This window comes from Oryctolagus cuniculus, chromosome 5, assembly GCF_964237555.1.
Source record: "Oryctolagus cuniculus chromosome 5, mOryCun1.1, whole genome shotgun sequence".
Taxonomy (NCBI): domain Eukaryota; kingdom Metazoa; phylum Chordata; class Mammalia; order Lagomorpha; family Leporidae; genus Oryctolagus; species Oryctolagus cuniculus.
In genome coordinates this window covers 158,896,769-158,918,569 of record NC_091436.1, presented here as the reverse complement: position 1 = coordinate 158,918,569, position 21,801 = coordinate 158,896,769, and the positions used below count along the sequence as shown (strand labels likewise).

The window sequence follows — 21,801 nt, the reverse complement described above, 5'->3', positions numbered from 1 at the left end:
GTGTTTGGAATGCTGTGATTGTTCCAGACACAATGAGGGATCTGTCTGTCCACACAGGGGAAGTTATAATTACAGGAACAGAAGCTAAATGACTGCTCTTAATTGCAATGATTCCATAGCAGTCCCTATACAACACCACTAATTTGTCCTCTGGGCTGTACAGTGGCAGGCAGGATTTTGAATGTTTTGGGTGAGTAGGTGGAGCAGATCTTACACCTTAGACCCACATCAAGTGTTTGTGTCCCTTGGCTGATGTCACATTCCTTTCTGCCTCAGAGTTCCTGTCTCCCTGGACCACCTGTCTTGTTGATTTTGATGACTCAGGTGAGTGTGCAGTGTTGCCTCCGGGGTGAGATGGTGAGACAGAGTGCTCACGGTGCTTCTGACTTTGCCTCCTAAAACCTTGCTTGGTTGCTGCTTTTACGTGATGGTCACGACATCTCACAGAAAAGACGTCTCATGTATGTCACGCAGGAACCACTTCCTAATTGGGAGAGAAGGTTGGCATCTGTCCTGGCATCTCTCTCTGGAAAAGGCAGTGACCACAGATGGCAACTGGCAGCCAAGTGTAATCGACACATGGATATTCTTGTATCGTGCACTAGGATCGTCGTCGTTTTGTCTGATAGAAAACTATACTCTGGATGGCTTCATCCATCCATTCATCCATTCATTCAACAAGCATTCTTTAAGGTCCTGCTCTATTCCAGATACGGTATTAGGAAGAGAATGAAAAGTCGTGTAACTGAAGGTTGATTTTAGTGAAACGTGCACATGAACAGGGCAGTGCGACCGCTGTGTGGCAGAACCACATGTGCATCCTAGACAGCAGACTCCAGCGATGGAGGGCATTCTTAACGGAACAGAGATGTGGACCAACACTCCACTCCACCAGCCTCTGGTGAGAGGAATGGTCTGCCTCTTAGATCCGTTAGGCTCCTTAAGAAGACAAAAGTAGAGACAACCTTCTTGGGAGCACACGGCAAGGCAGAGAGCTCTGGGGACTCAGCACACAAGCCGGGGTCTGTCTGAAAGGAGAATGAAGAATGATGCCAGAAGAAAGGTGATAATGGGGGCCGGCCCTGTGGCGTAGCGGGTAAAGCTGCCCCCTGCAGTCCTGGCTTTGAGTCCCGGCTGCTCCACTTCCGATCCAGCTCTCTACTGTGGCCTGGGAAAGCAGCAGAAGATGGCTCAAGTCCTTGAACCCCTGCACCAACGTGGGAGACCTTAAAGAAGCTCCTGGCTCCTGGCTCCAGATCAGCTCAGCTCTGGCTGTTGCAGCCATTTGGGGAGTGAACCAGCAGGTGGAAGACCTCTCTCTCTCTCTGCCTCTGCCTCTCTGTAACTCTGCCTTTCAAATAAATAAATGAATCTCTTTTAAAAAAAATGGAAGGTGATAACAGCCATGGCCTAAGAGTGACATTTCGGGGTGCTCACTGTGGCATCAGGGTGGGTGATGGGGGGGTGGGGGCAAGTGGAAGGCAGGGAGATGAGAAGGCACAGCAGGATTCAGGGAGTGGGGATGGGGCCTGAATCCACAGCTGGGACAGTTACCAAGGAGAGGAGGGAACAGCGCTGAGAGCAAATTGACCCCTGTGGGAATCTGATGCCAGCAATTTTATGTTAAATGCGAGGGCTTTCAGGTTCACTCTGTTAGCATCAGCATGACCAGGAGGACAGGGGAGCCAGGCTGGGCAGCTCCTATTAGGCAGATGGGAACACTGAGATGTTAAATGGATGTGAGGGTACTTTAAAAGTTACACAGTGAAAAAAAATAGAAGGAAAAGATGAGTTTATTTTGCTCTCAGAAAATTGAAATCTGTGCATTTTTAAAAATTTCACAATGTGCAGTTTTCCATGATCTTTTTGAAGACCCCTTGTCTGTGGTCCCTGTCCTGTCTTGGGCAAATGGCAGCTCTGGGGTTCGGGCTTGGCTTGGTCTGAGTCAGGACCGGCAGCTGCTTCCTGCCGGTGCTGCCATATTTGGTCGCCTGCGAGTGATTGTGATTCTCGGCTCTTTTCTTTCCTGAAGTCCTTTGGTGGCCTCTGTTTGTGCAGCTGATGGATGTGCACTCACAACCTCATTCCTTACAGTTTTGGGAGCTGAGGGCAGAACATTCAAGAATGACATCAAGTGGCTTTCCTCAAGGTCATTTCCTGCCGATGATCTCGCAAACATCACATTCCTTAAGGATGTGTGGGGGTCACAACAGGCCCCATTCTGTCGGGTGACGGAGGTCTGGAGCAGCTGCAGTGTGCAGATGCGTGTGTGTGTGTGTGTGTGTGTGTGTGCATCCTCTGCGGCAGGCTGTGCTGGGGAACACCCCCCACCCCCGAATCTCACTAAAACAAACCAGACCTGCTGGGCTGCATGACTCACGCTTGAACGGAGTGTTCACCCCGAGACAATAATTCTCATTTTAAAGGCAAACGCTGAGCTCAACAGCTACCAAGCTTACACGGCCTGCTGTCGCCAAGTGTCCTCGTCTGCTTTCTAAAACACAGCAGCCTCTCTCCTGTGGGCCTGGAAGGGGCTTCAGGTGGAACTGAATGACATGCAAATGCAGTGCTCTGCCCCCTTTCTCACCCTCTGGGGAGGGGCAGGAGGAAGAATCTGAAGGCAGGGGGTCCCGATTTCTTGTGTAGGTTCTGTCCTTTTATAACCATGAGCTGGTGGGCAATTTCCCCACCTGCACCTCAATCTACTCACCTGTGAAATGGACACAATGCACTCTGTTAAGGAGTTGACAAGACCTGATGAGACAAGTACAGTGTGCCCGGCATAGAGGGCATCAGTGTTAGCTTCGTCTCAGGCCCTAGGGAGGTCATCCAAAAGTTCATGGAAGATGCACATCATGCCAACACTGTGCGTGTATGTGAAAGATTGTTCACACCGAAAGAAATCTCTCTTTCCATTTTTCCCCGAGCTTTTGGAAGTGTCCTCATCGGCTTGGCTGAGTTGACATTTTCTCCTTTGCCATTTTGTTTTCCATTTCTTTACAAGAGGAAGACATAAGATATGCATTTGGCCCATGGTCAGGGCATGGGGGCCTGCACTGCCTCTCCCATCCCCTCACCCAAAGGGAGGACGGGAGTTAGAGCAGGCATGGGAGGGAGGGGGACGCAGAGTGAGGAGACCTCAGCGCTCCCTAGTTCTGCTGTGACTTCCTAAGGGCCCTTGGTGACACCCCCTAAACTCTTGGGTCTCCATCCATTTGTCTGTGGGAAGAGGGATTGAAATGAATGATCTGTGAATTGGGTTATTTCAGGTGTCTCCAGGGTATGGATCTGAATTCTGGTGCGTGGAGCAGCACGGGTTGGCCAGTGTTCATGGATAGGTAGGGGCGAGGCAGGAAGATGATTATTCTCTGTGTATCCATACATGGCTGTGCATATGGGGATTTTACATGCTTTTGTTTTATCAGGGTGTGGATCGCTGACACGCAATTTGTATTGATTTTATCAACCATTGAAAATTGGTATCTTAGCATGGGCTTGTCGAGACATTGGAGCTCATTCCTCTTGCTTTTCTCACACTCAGGGATGACGGAGGAAGAAATATTCCACAGAAGCATCAGAGGGAGCTACCTGGGGCCCCACGTGTCGGTGAGCCTTTTCTCCAGGCCCTGGAACGGGGCCCTGGGCAGATGCCAGTGTGGGGAACATTCTGAAACCTTGTTGGAATCCTAGAGTGTGAGGGCTGGAAGAGCCAGAGGATGTGGGGGACGCAATTCCTTCTCCTCTTTTTATGCTCAGGAAATTGTGTATAATTTTTGCCCTTCTTTCTGCTCACAAGTGAACTCTGCGTGAAATATATTCCCTTAGAGAACATTTGAGCTTAAAGAAAGTAACCTGGTCAGGAAAACACATCTATCACAAGTGGACTGGCAGAACATCATAGATGGCGATTATTGTCAATGAGGAAATAGGGAACTTAAGTTCTCTGTGTTCTTAGAAGTTTTCTAAATTAGTCGCAGGGGGGATTTTCACACCGGGAGACGCCGATAGCTTGCGAAGGCGGAGAAGTCAGTGGAAGTTTGGCCAGCAGGTGGCACCAAATGTTTTCCTTAGGGAAAGGGCGCTGCATTTTCTCTGCCAGTGAACATCAGCCCTGGAGAGAGCGAGTGGCGCCTCTTCGGCAGCACGCAGTGGCAGTGCGGGGCTGTTTGTTTCCATGAAGTTTGTTACAAGGGAAGTGGGAAAGAAATGGAAGACGTGAGAGTTTTGCAGCCTAGTTAGAAGGCAGTCCCGGGGCCTGCTCAGCCCAGAACACCCAGGCTGCTGACACCCAGAGCAATGGAGTTCCAGAGTGCCCTTCCCCTCGTTCTCCGTGCCACACCATCTTCCCTTTTCCAGGCTCGAAGTCAGCTGTCCTGTTTTGGAAAGAGGTGATCAGAACACGACCTGATCGACCCAGGTCGAGGTACACATGAGATTCTTGCTTTCGGATGTGTGTTGGGGGCCAGGACTCTATTTTAAAGATTGTTTGATTTATTTATTTGAAAGAGCAAGCATGCAAGCAAGTGAGAGATCTTGCATCTGCTGGTTCATTCCCCAAATGACTGCAACAGCCCAGCTGGACCGGGTTGAAGTCAGGAGCTGGAATTCCTTCTGGGTTCCCAGCATGGGTGGCAGGGGCCCAAACACTGGGGCCATCTTCAGCTGCCTTCCCGGCACATTAGCAGGGAGCTGGATCGGAAGAAGCTCTGATGTGGGATGCCGGCATCCCACGTGGTAGCTTAACCCACTGTTGCTCAACATCAGCTCCAGGGCACCAGGGTTCTAGTTTTCTGCTTCTATGCATGTCAGTAGAAGAAAATCAAGGTCTTGACAAATATTAGCCAATTTAGGCCAAACGTCAATTGTTATATCTAAAAAATTAAAATGGTTTGTGCTGGAAGATACCTCTTCTCTCTCTCTCTCTCTCTGTCATGCTCTCTCTGCCTTTCAAATAAATTATTAAAATTTTTTTAAAAAGAATATGTGCACTCATTTATTCCTGCATGGTGTGTTGATTATTTGCTGAGTTCCACCATTGCCAGGAAATGTCCTTAGGAGCCAAGGATATAGTGGGATCTCAACTTCTTTTAGGCTGTTTTCCCAATGGAGCCCAAGACTCCTTGGGACAACGAGGGAACTCTCAGAGCCACTTTCAGTGGCCCAAAGTGACACGGTTAAACCCAGAATCATTGGTCAGTGCACCCAAAGTGAGGCTCCTTCCTTCTTATTTTTTCTTAAAGATTTATTTATTTATTTGAAAGTCTAAATTACAGAGAGAGAGAGAGAGAGATCTTCCATCCACTGGCTCACTCGCCAAATGGCTGCAATGGCTGGAGCTGGGCCGATACGAAGCCAGGAGTCAGGAGTTTCTTCTGAGTCCCCCATATGTGTGCAGAAGGCCAACTACTTGGGCCGTTCTCTACTGCTTTCTCAGGCATGTTAGCAGGGAGCTGGATTGGGAATGGAGCGCCCAGGACTCAAACTGACGCCCAGATGAGGTACTGGCACTGCAGATGGCGACTTTACCTGCTCTGTCATAAAACCGGCTCGACTCCTTATGTCTTGATTTATGGTTCTCAGGATGCCTTCCCCCACTAGCTGATGAGCTGAACAAAATCCCCAAAGTCTTCTGGTGGGTAAATCTCTTCCTGGAATTGACTTTGTAAAATCCGTCCTCCCCTAGGAAGTGCGGGGTTTGCCTTTCCCAACACCAGTGGGGATAGGGAGGATTGGATGAGGAAGAGGAGCTGCTGTCTGGGGGCAGCACTCAGCCAGCGATTGGTGGGAGCTGGTGAGGAAACACACAGCTGCCTGTCCTCAGGCCTGGTGACTCTGGGGTGCATGGTTAGCCCTGTCCCTTGGGTGGGGCGTTGCACAGGGCCTCGGCTGCCTCACTCCAGTGCACAAGTCCACGTGTTCCCTCTTGCAGCTCCCTGACCTGTGCAGACAGGAGCCTGTGAAATGCTTTGATTGTGCTACCCGATTTCTTAGGACTGAAGGCTGATACCTTGCTAACCTGGTCAGTTCAGTGGGGCACTCCCAAAGGTTCTTGGGAAATGATCATGGTGCAAAGCATTTTTGAAATCTATGTATACAAGAGATCTTCCAAAAGCTCATGGAAAATGGATATTATAAAAAACCTATGCATTCACCTAAAATTTTTTGTACTAAACTTTTCTTTTGATTTTCCATGAACTCTTTGTATTACCCTCATGTATCCTAATCAGAGAAAGAAAAGTAACAGAAGGTGTTTCTGCCTTGAACCTGTGGTGTGAAATAATTAGCTTATTATTTATTTTCATTTTTTTATTTGAAAGGCAGAGAGACAATGAGAGAGAGAGAGAGAGAGAGAGAGAGAGAGAGAGACCTTCCACCCACTGGCTCAATCCCCAAATACCTGGAGTAGTCAGGGCTGGGCCAGGCTGAAATTCAGTCTGGATCTCCCACATGGGTGACAGGGACCCAGGACTTGAGCCATCACATGCCGACTCCCAGGGTGTGCATCAGCAAGAAGCTGGAATTGGGAGCAGAACTGGGACTCAAAGTGGTCACTCTGATATGGGTGGCTCAATTGGTGTCTCAACCACGGCACCAAATGCCCACCCCAAACGTCCCCTTTGATTCATTGTCTGTGGATGCAGATCCATAGACAATGCAAATATATGGTTGAACACCATAATCCACAGTAGAGATTACGTCTAGAATGCATAGCAGCAAAAGCTCGGGATTATGAACCAGGAGAGCAGAGTCATTGCTTCAGCTCTGGCAGGAAGGAGACTGATGTGCAGAGAAATCAGCAGAGAGGAGGGAGACTCAGAACACCTGCCATGGGCAGGCACAGGTCTCCTCCGGCCTAGTTAATGTCATTGGCCAAATGATGTATGTGTCTCCATGGGCAGAGATCAAAACGCACATTGGGTTAAAATTCTGGAAATCGTATTAAAAACAGATGACCAGAGTCAATTTCTGAAAAGATGTGATAACAGTGTTTTTTTTTCTTGCTTCTTGTTGAATTCTTTACTTAGTAGAGGGTTAATCTTATGACTATAAAATAAACGGAAAGTATTTCATTGTAAAAATCGAAAGAATAAGAAAGGAAGGAGGAGGGAGAGTGGGAGTGTGGGAGGGTGGGGTGGGAGTATCACTATGCTCCCAAATCTGCATACATGAATGACATGAAATCTGTATATATAAAAGACGAAAGGAGCCGGGCTCTCCAAGTCAGCACTAGAGAGTCATCCAAGAGAGTCCTGCCTGCCCTGGGTTCTCATGCGTGATGCAGACTTTTCTCATTAAGTCAACAATATTTTTGCGTTTCTATGTTAATGCAGCCTATCCAGCCCTATCCTAACACTGTATTATAAAATATGATAATAATAGAATATGTTATTATACGAGAATACATGTGTATCACGTATGTATGCCCATCTATGAGCTGTCACAAAGCACGAAGGAGCGACTCTGTCATTATCTTATGTTATTATTATGAAGGACATAGATGCTCAATTTGTGCTGTTCTCAGGAAAAGTGTCGAAGCACAAGCTGTGGTGATGTTCAGGCATGTGGCTGGCTTGTTCTGTGCAAGTACATTCTCCAAGAAACCTGGGGGGCATCTCTCGCGCACACTCGACAGGCACCTGCGCCCTCTGCGTTACTCCATCCCGGTTGCTTTCCCTTGAATGATCTGTTCCCAGTCCCTGGGAGACGGCCCTGCCTCCCCATCTCGAGTTCTCAAGGCCACTCAGCATTCTAACAGCAAGGACCCAGGAGATGAGATGCTCTCAGATCCACGCAATGAGGATCACCTGTTCTGTAGGGAGTACAGCTGTCGCAAAACAAACCAAGGCAGTGGGTTTTGCCTGCTTGCTTATTGCTGTGTCCGCTTCCCCAACAGCTCTAACATACACAAATTTACTGTTTAACTTCTGCTCATTCCATCAGAGCTGTTGGTACCACTGGCTGTACCCAGAGACAAACCTCACTGCATCCCTGGAGGCTGAGAGTGGCAGATATGGGGACAGCAGTGCTTTGCCCAGAAGCCACAGTCTCTGCTCAGGGCTGGAAGTGAGCCCAGTTAGCTTCCAGCTCTGGGGCTTCAAATGACCTTTGCTACCAGCCTGGTTACCACCCCAGGCTGAATGAGATTTTATTTTAATATCTTTCAACCAATGGGAAGGCTCCCTGAGGAGTGATGGGCATGTCATTCCTCCATTTAACAGAGACTCCCCTCCTTCGGACCAGGCAGCTGATTTTTGGTTTGTGGCACAGAATCCTGCCCCAGTAGATGTGCAGACTTGGGCCACTGGTCACACAGGGCACATGAGCAACTATGAATACAGTGGGACATCTGTCAGCCCGACTGAATAAAATCTCAAAACTCTCACCCATTGAAGGCCAGCGAGCACAGCTGTAGCGTCATCTCCGAGAAAATGGTACTGCCCTTCAGAGAAATCACACACGAGTACACTCTCCATGGTGCTATTATTATTGCATTGACAATTGGCAGCCTGCAGAATAAAGATATTTTAACTGTGTTCAACTTTGGCTTTCCAAAATAATATATACTTTTAATATTTTATAATATGTGCTTACTGTAAACAAAAGATGTGATTTCTCTTCCTTATCACTCAGAGTGTAATGATAAAGTTTTTGTGTGGTTATAGGAATCTGATGGAGAAACCAATGTGTTACAATTTTGTGGATTTAGTTTGGGCCTTGGACTTCAGCAAATTGAGCAACCTCACAACCAATCTTTCTTTCTCCCTCCCTTCCTTCCTTCCATTTAAATCAACTTCACTGAGTTATAATTTACATACGATAAGATGCACACTAGTCAATGAGCACACTGCTCTTGAGAAGTGTATGCACCCACTGTACTCAAGATATACAACTTCCCATCAGCCCCCAAAGTTTACTACAACCCCTTGGCAGTCAGTCTTTTCTCTTCCTCAACGCCAGACGACAAATAACTGCTCTGCTTTCTGGCACTCTGGATGACTTTAGCTTATTTTATAACTCGGCATTAGCAGAACCACACAGCATGTGTTGTGTGACTTCTGCCTTATTTCACTCAGCATGTTTATTAAAATCATCCATGACATTACACACACGCATCATTCTTTTCACTCGTTCCTTGTTACTGTTGTGTAGTTTTTCATTGCATTGCTCTGCCATTGTTGACTCACTCATCTGTTGATGCAAATTTGGTTTCTCTCTTCTAGATAAAACCATTGTCACAGTCAAATCATAAGTATGTGTGTTCACTTTTTTTTTTAAGATATTTATTTATTTGACAGGTAGTGTTATAGACAGTGAGAGAGAGAGAGAGAAAGGTCTTCCTTCTGTTGGTTCACTCCCCAAATGGCTGTTCATATATTTGTCTTGTCTTGCGTACTGGCTACAGCTCCCGGTACAATATTGAATAGAGGTAGTGAGAGATTATTTTTTCCTTGTTCTGGATCTCAGGGAGAAACTGTTCAGTCTTTCATCTTATATATGATGATGTTAGGTGCAAATTTTTCACAGATGCTCTTTATCAAATTGGGGGAGTTATTGATAGTTTCATAGTCATTGGTAGTTTCTATCAAGAATGGATGAGAGTCTTGACAAATCCTTTTTGCAACTATTGAAGTAAAGATATGGGTCCATTTATATAGCAAGTTACAGTTAATGAATTTTGAGTACTAAAACTATTTTTGCAGTCCACTTGATCATAATGTCTTTCTTTTTTAAAAAATTATTTGAGCGAGAGAGACATACAGACAGAAAGGGAGAGATGAGAGAAAAATCTTCCATCTGCTAATTCAACTCCCCAAATGGCCACAATGGCTAATCTGAAGCTGAGCCGATCTGAAGCCAGGAGCTAGGAACTTCTTCCAGGTCTCCCACGTGGTGCAGGGACTCAAGCACTTGGGCCATCTTCCACTGCCTTCCCGGGCCACAGCAGAGAGCTGGATTGGAAGTGGAGCAGCCGGGATTCAAACAGGTGCCCGTATGGGATGCCAGCACTGCAGGTGGAATCTTAACCTACTGTGCCACAGCACTGGCCCCCATAATGTATTTCTGTTTTGTGTATTGCTACGATCTGCTATTTGTTAAGAAATTTCTATTCTATATTTTGATAGATGTTGGTCTGTAGTTTTCATTTACTGTATTTTCTTTCTCTGATTTTAGCATCAGGATAATAAGTTAGGAATACTTTCTCCTCATTTTCTGAAATTTTTTAATGTGGAATTTTTTAACTATAAATTTGATTTGTTTAATATATATATAAGGCTACAGTGGTTATATAATTATTCTTGAGTGAGTTTTGGTAATTAGTAGTTTTCAAGAAAGCTTGAGCTTTGAGGAAGATATTGCCCAAGAGCTCATAGAAGCTGTAGAAAAGAGATTTCATCAGAATAACTAGGGCTAAGTGAGGGAATCAAACAGGCCTTCAAAGTCTTGGAATTAGCATTTCAAAGTCATTAGACACATTTCAGAATACAGTTTCTGATCTTAGCTTCTGAGATCACTGTGGTATTTTGTTACCTGTCTTTATGTTTCAGGGAGCTGCTCTTGAGGGTCAAACTGATTTATAGACACATGCATACATGTGAATGTGAGCCCAAGTGTTACTCGCAGAGGTAGACACAGCAGAGTGCAGGCTCATTGGTAAGTGTGTGTTGATAGAATGGGACTACGTGTCTTCTCCCCTTTCATCTGGGAATCAAATACCTGCCCTTTGAGTCGCAGAACTCTTCACTTGAGGTTTTTAAAACCTGCATGGAAAATGGAATTAACAGAAAGATTTATTTTAGTGCAAAAATATCTTTGAAATCCATGGATACATAGAATTTTAGTAATATGCCTGTAGGTGTTTGAACTCTTCACATGTATGTTTCCATACAAGACAACCATTGAGCCCATGCATTCCTCCCTGCTGTGCACTTTGACTTCTTGTTCTGCTTGTACTTTCCTTGTTGCAGTCATTCAACAAGTTTTAAAATGTCCGTTCTTTACCAGGTATGGGGGTTACTATGGAAACTTAGAGGCTGTGGTCCCTATCAGTGTGAAGCTTGACATGTGTGGGAGGGAAAGATGCTAAGTAGTAACACATATAACCATGTTACTATAGATTTTGTGCAGTAAAAAGGACATAAAATATGAAGGCTACATGAAAAGAGCTAGAGTGAATGTAGGAGATTTTCAGATAGTAAGATGGAAAATATTCCCTTCATGATAGTTGTGATTGGGACTCCAGGGGCCAAGAAAGAAAGAAAAAACAACAAAGAAAAAACACATTAAGTAACTCTCTAGGAGTCCTGGGGGAGGAAGGAGATAGGAGAAGCATATACAATGAAGTCTTCAGATGTTTTCCAGTCTGCCAAAAGGACTTCACTGAGCACTCTGCAAAACAGTCTACTGTAACGCCATCCCCTGATTGGTTCATGTAGCATGCCTCATTAGCATACATATCATCCAGTCAGGGAGAACTTTCTGCTTTTGAAATGCATAAAATTCCAAACCAGGCAGTGTTGAGAAGCTGCTCAGGATAGCCAGTCCCCCGGGGCAACCAGCCCTTTGGGGCAAGACCTCCCAACTGCAGGAGAGCGCCACTCACTCCTTCCTTATATGTGTGCTTCATTTCTCATGGTCATGAGACAAAGAACCTAGCAGTGAAGAGAAGCTGTGCCCCAGGATGTGGCAGCACTCGATGGGCCTGGTAGAGAGAACAGAACTCTAGAACTGCAACATAGAGAGCTGCAACATGGGAGCAGTGCTGCTTCCGAAGAATCTGAAAAGCAACAACAACAAAAGAATCCGGGCATCTCTCCAAGACACAAACCTGAGCAAGTCCAGCTGCAGACGCCTCACGCCACTAAACCTGTAACTCCCACACCAGAACTCCTGCAACATACTTGGAGATGTGGATGAGGTCACTGGAGGGGTGAATGAAAGCAGGCTAAGGCATAGTTAGTTCCTAATCCCTGCCTCCTGATTGGTTGCTATTCTGGCCTCCTAATTGGTTAGATCTGCACTCACTTCTCAGAAAGAAACCAATCAGAGAGAGCCACTTTGCGTATAAAAGAGCCAGCACTTACAAGCTTCCCTGGCAACTCCTCCTGGTAGTCCCCCTCTTGACTGCTGCAACAAGAAGTTTCTTGTTTCCATAAACTTCTGCTTTTCACCCTGTCCTTCTCTATGTGGAAATTCTTTGGCATGAGACAAAACCAAAACTGTCCTCATCATCCTGCAACAGTTGAAAAAGGGGTTGTAGACAGGAAGTTGTCAGCATTAACTCCTAGATTCCTGGATAGCACTACTAGAATAAAGATGGCAACGCTCAATCAGCTGGAGAATGATAAAATAGGACCGATGTGTAGGAATTTAGTCGTGGAGTATGAAATATTTTTAGACTCATTGAGTTTTGGGAGCTTATGAGACAGCTACAATGTTATTGAGTTGATAGTCTGGGACTCACAGTTAAGTATATAGGAGTCTAGAACAAGCCATTAGGTGAGAAGCATAGAGAAAGAGTAATGAGAAGAACTGGGGTCCTAGGAGCCAGTCTTATTAAATTTCCATTTCTGATAGCTGGATAGAGAAGGGCAAGCAGACAGAGAATATTGAGGAAGAGTTGTCAGAGAAATAGTGGGAAAACCAGAAGTGGATGGAAGCTGAGAAAAGAAGAAGTGTTTAAAGAGAGCATGTTCATGTTCTCCTGATCTCAGAAGTCCAGCTAGGTTGCAGCTGAAAATGACTTCTGTGTTACATGAGGCAGAGGTTATTCCTGAGTGCCTCTCCTCTTCTTATAGAGTAGTAAACTGGATTAACAAGTCAGTGAAAGGAGAGATATGGTTATAACATATGTATTTATTTTTTCCTGAAGCTTAGCTATGAAAGGATAAAGAAGTCTATGGAATAAGGTTTTCCCTGGTTTTGTTTGTTTCAAGCTAGAAGAGAAGAGACTTAAAATGCATAAACGCCAGTGGAAGAGGATTAACGCTGTGGAAGTAAAAGGACGAGGTGCAGTGCCCAAGATCAGAGGCCGTAGAATCCAGAACACACAGAAATGTCCTTTGGGCTCCTCTGCATGGCAGGCACCTGCTCTGTGCTTGCTCTCTGTTGCACCTGCTGAGATCGGTGGTGAAAGTTCTGTTCTTCTTCTGCTGTAAATAAAGAACTGATTTTCTTTAGGAGCCGTAGGCTAATGACCCAACTCTATTTTCTCTTCACCCTCTTCTTTATGCTTTAAATTCAGCCTGAAATATGTGTTCTTTGCATAGATATGTATCTTTCTCTTTTTATTTATTTATCTCTTTGGTGGTATGCTTACTTATTTATGTTAGAGATATTTTAAATATTTACTCTGGATCACTTTCAGATTCATAACTAAGTCATAAAAATAGTTCAAAGAGCAGTTATATTCTCTTCTTCTTCTTCCATAACAGTAATCATAGTAAAATCAGTAAAACTGAGTCCAGTTTCGCCAGATGTCACACCGATGTGTAGCATCCTCAAATTGCATTTGGGTACCATGACCCCAGTCTGAGAGGCACCTTTTCTTTTTCTTGACCTTGAAACTTTTGAAATCTGCCTCTCAGTGCGAGTTTGTCTGTTTCCTTGCAGTCAAATTCACGTGATTCATGCATCTCCCTTTCAAGTGCTGAGTTGGGAGTTTGAGAGCTGGCGTCTGTGTACTACCCATTTATCATGAGCCTGTGTCTTAGTGAAAAGCACAGTCATTTAAAGGAAAAAGAACTTGCTTTGGCTCCATATCTGGAGCTATAAATTTACTCCTTAATGCAACTAACCTGAGGGTTCTCCACAAAGTTCATGGAAAATGCCCTGTGTGAAAAAGCTGTGAGTGCATTCCAGATTTTCTGCAACGAGAGTAGTACACTTTTTAATTCTATTTTCCCACAGAGTGCTCTGTATAGCATTTATAGTTTGCCTCTGACATTTTCATGAAATATTTTTAAGGCACAATAAACTTTAAGTGTTAGGTTGTTTAATGTGCTACTGAAAACAGCAGAGTCCCTGGAGATGTGGTTCTAACTCTTTATCATCAGTCATCATTAACTCACTAGGAACACTGCTAAATCATCAGAAAGCAATGCTTAGAGGATGCATTAGTCAGTTTTTTGTTACTATAATGAAACACCCAAGGCTGACCACTTTTGAAGAAAGGGGTTCATTCTGGTTCATGATTCAGGAGGCTCAAAGTCTAAACAACATGACGTATACCTTGATGGAACCTCCCGGGTTGCCTCACATCAAAGTGCAGTGTCCATAGTTTAATATACGTGTGATCTCTGTCTCACTTTATAAAGCCCCAGGATTCAATCAAGGGCCTCTAGCTCAATGCCCTAATGCAATCTAATCACATAAGATTTGGAGGGATTAAACTGCATGGGTTCAGGGGGACAAATATCAGACCAGTTACTGGTTCAGCCTGAAGTCCTACAGACTATAGTCACCTTAAAGAATTCCACAGCTTCACAGCTCTGTATGCCAAGTGCACCAGCAACCAATCATGGGCATCTTGGCTGAGTTGTCAAAAGATCTGCAGACTGTGGAGCATCACTCACCTCCCGACAGTGGACATCAGAAGCAGCTGAGAGCAGGCAAAAAAAGTTCTTTCAAGCTTTTAATTCAAACACCATACAGGAACTATAACTGGGCCAAGAAATCAGAATGTGAGTCAGAGTCTTAAGTGTTGCCTTAAAAAAATTTACGCTCTAACTCACTCATTCCTTAATTCATTGAACCAAATTATAGGATGCCGGCCGGCACCGCGGCTCACTAGGCTAATCCTCCACCTTGCGGCGCCGGCACACCGGGTTCTAGTCCCAGTCTGGGCGCCGGATTCTGTCCCGGTTGCCCCTCTTCCAGTCCAGCTCTCTGCTGTGGCCAGGGAGTGCAGTGGAGGATGGCCCAAGTGCTTGGGCCCTGCACCCCATGGGAGACCAGGAGAAGTACCTGGCTCCTGCCATCGGATCAGCGCGGTGCACCGGCTGCAGCGCACCGGCCGCGGCGGCCATTGGAGGGTGAACCAAAGGCAAATGAAGACCTTTCTCTCTGTCTCTCTCTCTCTCACTGTCCACTCTGCCTGTCAAATATATATATTTATATATATAAATATATATTCATATATATATATATATATTCATATATATATATATATATATATATATGAAGCAACACATTTCAAGCCATTGGACATCAGGTGAAGGGCAGCCATACATCAGGTGAAGGGCAGCCATCCCTAAAAGAGGGGGGTGATTGCGGTGAGCCTTACAGTGCATGCCCCAGCTTGTTGCCTTGAAAGGATTTTCAGGCTGCAATGCAGGAAGGATGGGCCCAGGAGGAACCTGCTAGACATCCTGAATGAGCAAGTGGAGCCTCCGAGCAGAAGGCAAGAACACAGGGTAGCTCTGAAGATGTGTGCAGAGCCGCCTTGAGTATTCAGCTGAGGTCTGAACGTCACACATGGACATGACAACCAAAGAATGAATACCTGCACAGGGTAGAGTGTGCTCGGAAGGAAGAGTATCTGGAGCTCACACAGACTGAATAGCACCTGTGCCCAGTCAACCTGGAAAATGAGTCACTGAATAGATATTTAGAATATTTAGGTCTTTAGGGGTGAAAATTCACCCTAGACCAAATGCTGCTCTGGTACTGCATAGCAAATCTTGAAACCAAGCCCCCAAAATAATAAAACTGTTTCAAAATAATTTAAATATGTCTCATAACAAAGTTCAAGAATACATGTACGAATAAGAAATCTAGTGCCTGAGAGGGTAAAATTCAATGTCTGCCATTCCAATTAGAGAACATTGGATATATAAAAAGCAGTAAAATATGAATGATATTCAAGAGAAAAATCAACCAGTCAAAACTAACAAAACACATCTGACAAGATGTTAGAACTAGGGGACGAGGAAATTAAAAGAGTTACTACAACTGTATTCCATTTATTGAAAAGGCTGGAATAAAAATTTGACATATTAAGTAAAATGGTAGGAAATATTAAAAATGACCCAAACTGAACTTCTAGAAAAAAAAAACTAAAATACTTTAGCTGAAGAATATTTTGTATGAGATTCATGGCAGATTAGACATTGCAGAAGAAAAGATTAATGAGCTTGAAGACACTTTCAATAAAAAGTAACCAAATGGAAGTTAGAGTTAATAAAAGACTAAAAATAAAATGAATAGAACATCACTAATTTATGAGATGATTGAAAGCAACATAATATATATGTAACTGGAATTCTGAAAGAAAAGAGAAAAAAAGAAATAGAAAAATATTTGATGAAACAATTGGTCAAGTTTCTCAAATATGATGCAAATTACAAGCTTATATTTCAAAGAAGCTCAGTGGACTCTATGCACTTCATAATCAAGTTGCTCAAAATTAGTGATAAAGAGGAAATGTTAAAAACACATATAAAATACTTAGGAGCAAAATAAAAGTGACAGTAAATTTTTCATGCAGGACAATATAAGCAGAACTGAACAACATCTTAAAAGTGCTGAGATGGAAGAAAAATGCCTCTCAAGCTACCATTCTCTATCTAGTGAAAATATAATTCAAAAACAAGAGTGAAAAGAAGATTTAGAAGACATTGAAAAGCTGGAAGAGTTATTCATCGGTGGGCCTACACTGTGAAAAATGCTTAAATAAATTCTTCAGGTAGGAGGAAAATTATACCTGCTGAAAAATTAGACCTACACAAGGAATGAATTTCACCAGCAATGATACTTAGGTTAATAGTTTACATTTTTCTTACTATTAGGTATTTATAAAAAATTGACAATGTAGTGTGAAGTTCATTACATATGTAGAAGTAAAATATATGGCAACCATAGCAAAAATGTTGGGAGAAATAAAATGAAAATATAATGTATACAAACATATAAGTTTCTGATATGTAACATAGTGTAGCAGTACCAGAAGGTGGACTGAATAGTCAAAGGTGTGTGCTAGGTACTGTAAGTTCCAAAGCAACAACTCGAAATCACAAAACAAAAAGATCTAGCTGAGCAGCCAACAAAGGAGACAAAATAGAATCACACAATTATTCAGTTCATGAAAAAGAACACCGAAGAAGAGGAACTACATCATAATGAACATATAGAAAACAGAGTAAATAACTTTCAACCTAATTATATCAGTTGTCATTTGCATTAAGTATCTAAATGCCTTAATTAATAACCAGAAATTGTCAAATTATACACAGCCTCTGTGAAAGCTACATTGAATATAATGATATAAATAGGTGAAAATAAAAGCATGGAAAATATTTAGCATGTTAACACTAATTAAATGAAAGGTAGAGTGACAATATGATGTCAGAAAAGTGTGTTTCAAAGCAAACAGTATTATGAGGGATGAAAAGTCATTTTCTACTTAAAAGTTGTAATTTTTCAAGGGAACATAATAATCCTAAATTTTATGTACCAAAAGACAAAATTTCAAAATGCATAAGCAAGGACAAATAGATAAATCCACAGTATTAGTCATAGATTTCAATAATGACTACTCAATATTTGTTGAAACAAGACAGAAAATCAACAAGAATATATAAAGTTAGAAAATCATTATCAATCAACTTGACATAATTAACATTTTTACAGCACACTGTAAAACAATAATAGAATGTACATTCTTTCCAATGCATATAAAATACCTATTTAGAGCATATTCTGATCCATCAAAAATGCCAATAAATTTTAAAAATTCAAATCATTCAAAGAATGGTATTGGATCATGATAGAATTAAATGAAAAGTTACAAAAGAGGACATCTTAAAATTGCCCAAATATTAGGGAAAATTAATATTTCAAGGTAGCTCATGCACCATAAAAAAAAGAAAGAGAAATTAGGAAGTGTATTGATATAAATGAAAATAAAACAATGTGTTAAAGTTCCACTAATACTTTAATACTTGAAGGGAAATTTATAGTATAAAATGTCTCTGTAAGTGAAGATGTTAAAGCCATGGAAATAAAGAGTGCCATAAAGATAGACAAGTAGCTCAGTGGAACAGAATAGAGAGTATGGAAATGGACATACACAAATCTAAGCATCTGATTTTTGTTAAAGGTATGAAAGAAAAGGGTTAGTACTTTCAATAAATGGTGGAAGGATAATTGAATATCTAAGTATGTGCATGCACACACCCATACACACAAACTACAATCCCTGTCTCACACCGTATAAAATAATTAACTCAAATGGATCATAGAGCTAAATGTGAAACCTGACAACACCATAAAGAAAATACAATAAAAAAGTCTTTGAGACCTTGAGATAGTCAAAGATTTCTGTGATGTGACCCTAAAAGCAACCCAAAGCAGAAAAAAAGACAAATCAGTCTTCATCAACATTGAAACTTGTGCTTTTTTTAAAAAAAAAATTTATTTGAGAGAGAAGCAGAGACAGAGACAGATGAAGAGCTCCTGTCTACTGATTCACTCCCCAAAAGCCCACAGTTGGAAGGACCAAGCCAGGCTGGGAACAGGGATCTGAAACCAGGTCTCTCACATAAGTGTCAGATATCAAAGCACTTGAAAAATCACTTGCTGCCTCCCAGGGTGGCTGTTAGTGGGAAAGTGGGAAGCTGAGCTGGGACTGGAGCAGAGTGGAGCTCACCCCTCTGATAGGGGAAGGGAGTGTCCAACAGGGTGGAATGGCCATGCCGAAATGCATGCTTCTTAGAGACACTTCTGAAGAGACTCAAATGGCAAGTCACAGACTGGGAGGAAATGTTTGGCAATCATATATCTAATGAAGTATCCAAAATGCATCAGAATTTCTCAAAAGTGAATAATAAGAAAATAACCCCATAACAATGAGTAAAGATTGAAACAGATACTTCAGCAAGTAATACACAGGAATGGCAAATAGGTGCTTGAGCAGAATTTCAGCAGAGTTAGTCATCATTAGTCATTTGAGAAATGGAAATACACTGCAAAGAGGCATCTCTACATACCTTAGAAAGTCTAAAACTGAGGCAGACGTATCAACTGTTCCAGAGGATGTAAAGACACTGGAACTCTCGTGCATCAGGTGGAAATGTGGAATAGTCAAATGGCCCAATGATTTGGAAAAGTTCTTGGAAGTTTCTTCTCTCTCTCTCTCTCTCTGAACAATGGTTGCTTCATTTTTTGTGTCTAACCTGATAAAATATCATCACACTTGATACTGGTCTATTAAAATATTTGCAGCTTTGAATAGTTTTTCTTAAAAATCTGTATAGTTGATTTTAAGAAGCATTTAGCATTGTATTTCATGTAACTAGCGCAAAGTACATTCAAGGTAGGCTGTCCCAGTAATGTACAGTTGTGACAATTATCCATCCACCTGCATTTCCTTTAAAGCATCAGTTTGTGCCCCGATTGCTTTAATCAGTATGTCCTGATATAGTATCCATTTACTGAGTGCATTTATTAGGATAAAGAATTGACCAAAGAAGTTGCTGATAAGAAATCATGCACTCCAGAGTTCCCTTAAAGAGTAACTTACAGAGCTATAAATGTAAAACTGATTTAGAAACAAAACAATAAAATAGAATATATCCTGGAGGCATACTTGACCCTGATTTTCTTCAAATAAATTAAGCTAGAGTTTGGGTATATATAATTTTGAATTTCATTATAAATTTTCCTTTTAAGCCTGGCTTAATGTTTCAATAAATTAAATGTCAATGTTGAAATAGGGACAATTATCAAAAATAAAAAGTATGTCAAAGAAAGCATCATATTAAGTTATTGCTGTATGTTCACTGAGGAATTTTATGGCAGCACTGAAAAGAAAGGAGTTGGATTGCAAGTTTTCTGTGCAAACAGTACTGTGTGCACTTGTGTGTGTGCACATTCTCTGATGAAGTTCACAGAAGAATCATAGCTTTCATTTCTCTGGAAAGGTAAGACATGGGTCACGTACTTATAACCTGAATTCGAAGTCTTCCTCACTTCTTCATTCTCTTTTCTAGGTTCTTTCCATCTCTCTGCCTTGGCTGAAATCAGGTTCTCCATGTGGTTTTTGCTTTTACCCGAGATCTTGCAAGGAAATTCTTCCTCCTGCATTCAATGGCAGTTTCTTAAGTTAAATATGTACCCGTCAACTTAACCAACTATTCCACCAGGAGTTTCCCTAGAAGAAATGAAAGCATGTATGCACTCAAAGACATGTGCGTCAGTTGTCATAGAAGCTCTATTTGTAGTAGCCCAAATCTGGAAATACCCAAATGCCCACCAGCAGATAAATGGATAAACAACTTGTGATATATCTATGTACAGCAAAATACCATTTAAAAATGAAAAGTAATTAGCCATTGATATTTGCAACAGCATGCTGAATTTAAAATAATTATGCTGGGTAAAAGAAGCCAGACAAAAGTGTACACTGTATGATTCTATTTATATAAATTTCTGGAAAGTGCCAACCAACCTATAATGATAGAAAACAGCTGAGTGGTTGCCTGGCTATTGGAATGGGTTGGAAAGAAGGACTACAATGGAACATAAAGAAACTCTTGGCATTGATGGATATGTGCACTATCTTGCTGGTGGTGCTAGTTTTACAGGTAGGACTAGACGAAAGTCAAAACTTACCAGATTGCATACTTTACATCTGCAGTTCACTGTATGTTAAATACTTTGTAGTAAATCTATTTCTTTCAAAGGAAGTGGGGGAAGTGGAGTATCAGTGGTTTGGCTCATCTCCAGAAGGGCTGGAGGACGTCGAGTAAGGAGCAGTGCCCATGATGACATTGCAAAAGTGATGCGTGGGGCCGGTGCCGCAGCTCAATAGGCTAATTCTCCATCTGCGGCGCCAGCACACTGGGTTCTAGTCCCAGTTGGGCGCCGGATTCTGTCCCGGTTGCCCCTCTTCCAGGCCAGCTCTCTGCTGTAGCCAGGGAGTGCAGTGGAGGATGGCCCAAGTGCTTGGGCCCTGCACCCACATGGGAGACCAGGAGAAGCACCTGGCTCCTGGCTTTGGATCAGTGTGATGCGCTGGCCACAGAGCGGCGGCCGCGGCGGCCATTGGAGGGTGAACCAACGGCAAAGGAAGACCTTTCTCTCTGTCTCTCTCTCTCACTGTCCACTCTGCCTGTCAAAAAAAAAAAAAAAAAAGTGATGGGTGGGCACCCAGTGGTGCTCAGTTAGGCTCCAGAGGTTGGGTTCTGTGCTGTCAACACCAGGACTGAGTTCTACTAAAGGTGCTTTTGTTAGAGTTGCTATCGTATTGTGTGATGAAACCAAATGTAGCTGCCCCATCTTATTTTCAGAGTGGCTGCTGCTTTCCTATTCCTCTAAACTGATTCTAGGCTGAGGGCATTGCATAGCTAGAACATGTGCTTCTGCCTTGCCTGAACTGGAGGCTGGGAAAGGGCATATTCACCTATAAGGTAGCAGATTTCCATATGCTGCAAAGATAACCGGACGCTAGGTAGCCATCAAGAATAATAGCCAGCGTAAGACGCCAAAGACAGCCCTAACTTACCTTCATTGCTTCAGTTTCCTTAGCTAAGGAAGGAATATTTTACAAAATTTTTATGCAAATAAAACATGACCATATGTGTGGAAATACTTCATCATTTTCAGTATGAATGCAGAATGTTATTCTTAAAATCCATAAAACTTTGGAACTGAGTATTTCTGAGTTAAACACATTGAAGGACAGTAAGGTCCAATAAGTGAGCAGAAGATTCCGAGAGAAAGAGCAAAGCTTAGAGAAACAACCAGTTGGAGATACGGAAGGGAGAAGGAATGGTTGTGTGCTTCTCTTAAGGACTTTCTTTC

At 42.7% G+C, this 21,801-nt stretch overlaps 1 protein-coding gene across 3 annotated transcripts in view; it reads left to right on the top strand.

Annotated features, from left to right (window-relative positions):
- TMEM170B (transmembrane protein 170B) overlaps window positions 1–10,661 on the top strand; it is a 121,858-nt gene extending 111,197 nt beyond the window's left edge. Inside the window, exon 4 of one of the 3 annotated variants that reach the window (XM_070074414.1) lies at window positions 10,548–10,661. In XM_070074414.1, the coding sequence (XP_069930515.1) occupies window position 10,548 (1 nt within the window). In that variant the 3' untranslated portion in view covers window positions 10,549–10,661. Of the gene's footprint in view, window positions 1–3,541; window positions 5,204–10,547 lie in introns of those variants that run through there. The other 2 variants (XM_070074417.1, XM_051855850.2) reach the window with 2 other exon arrangements.
- The last annotated feature ends 11,140 nt before the right edge of the window (window positions 10,662–21,801 follow it).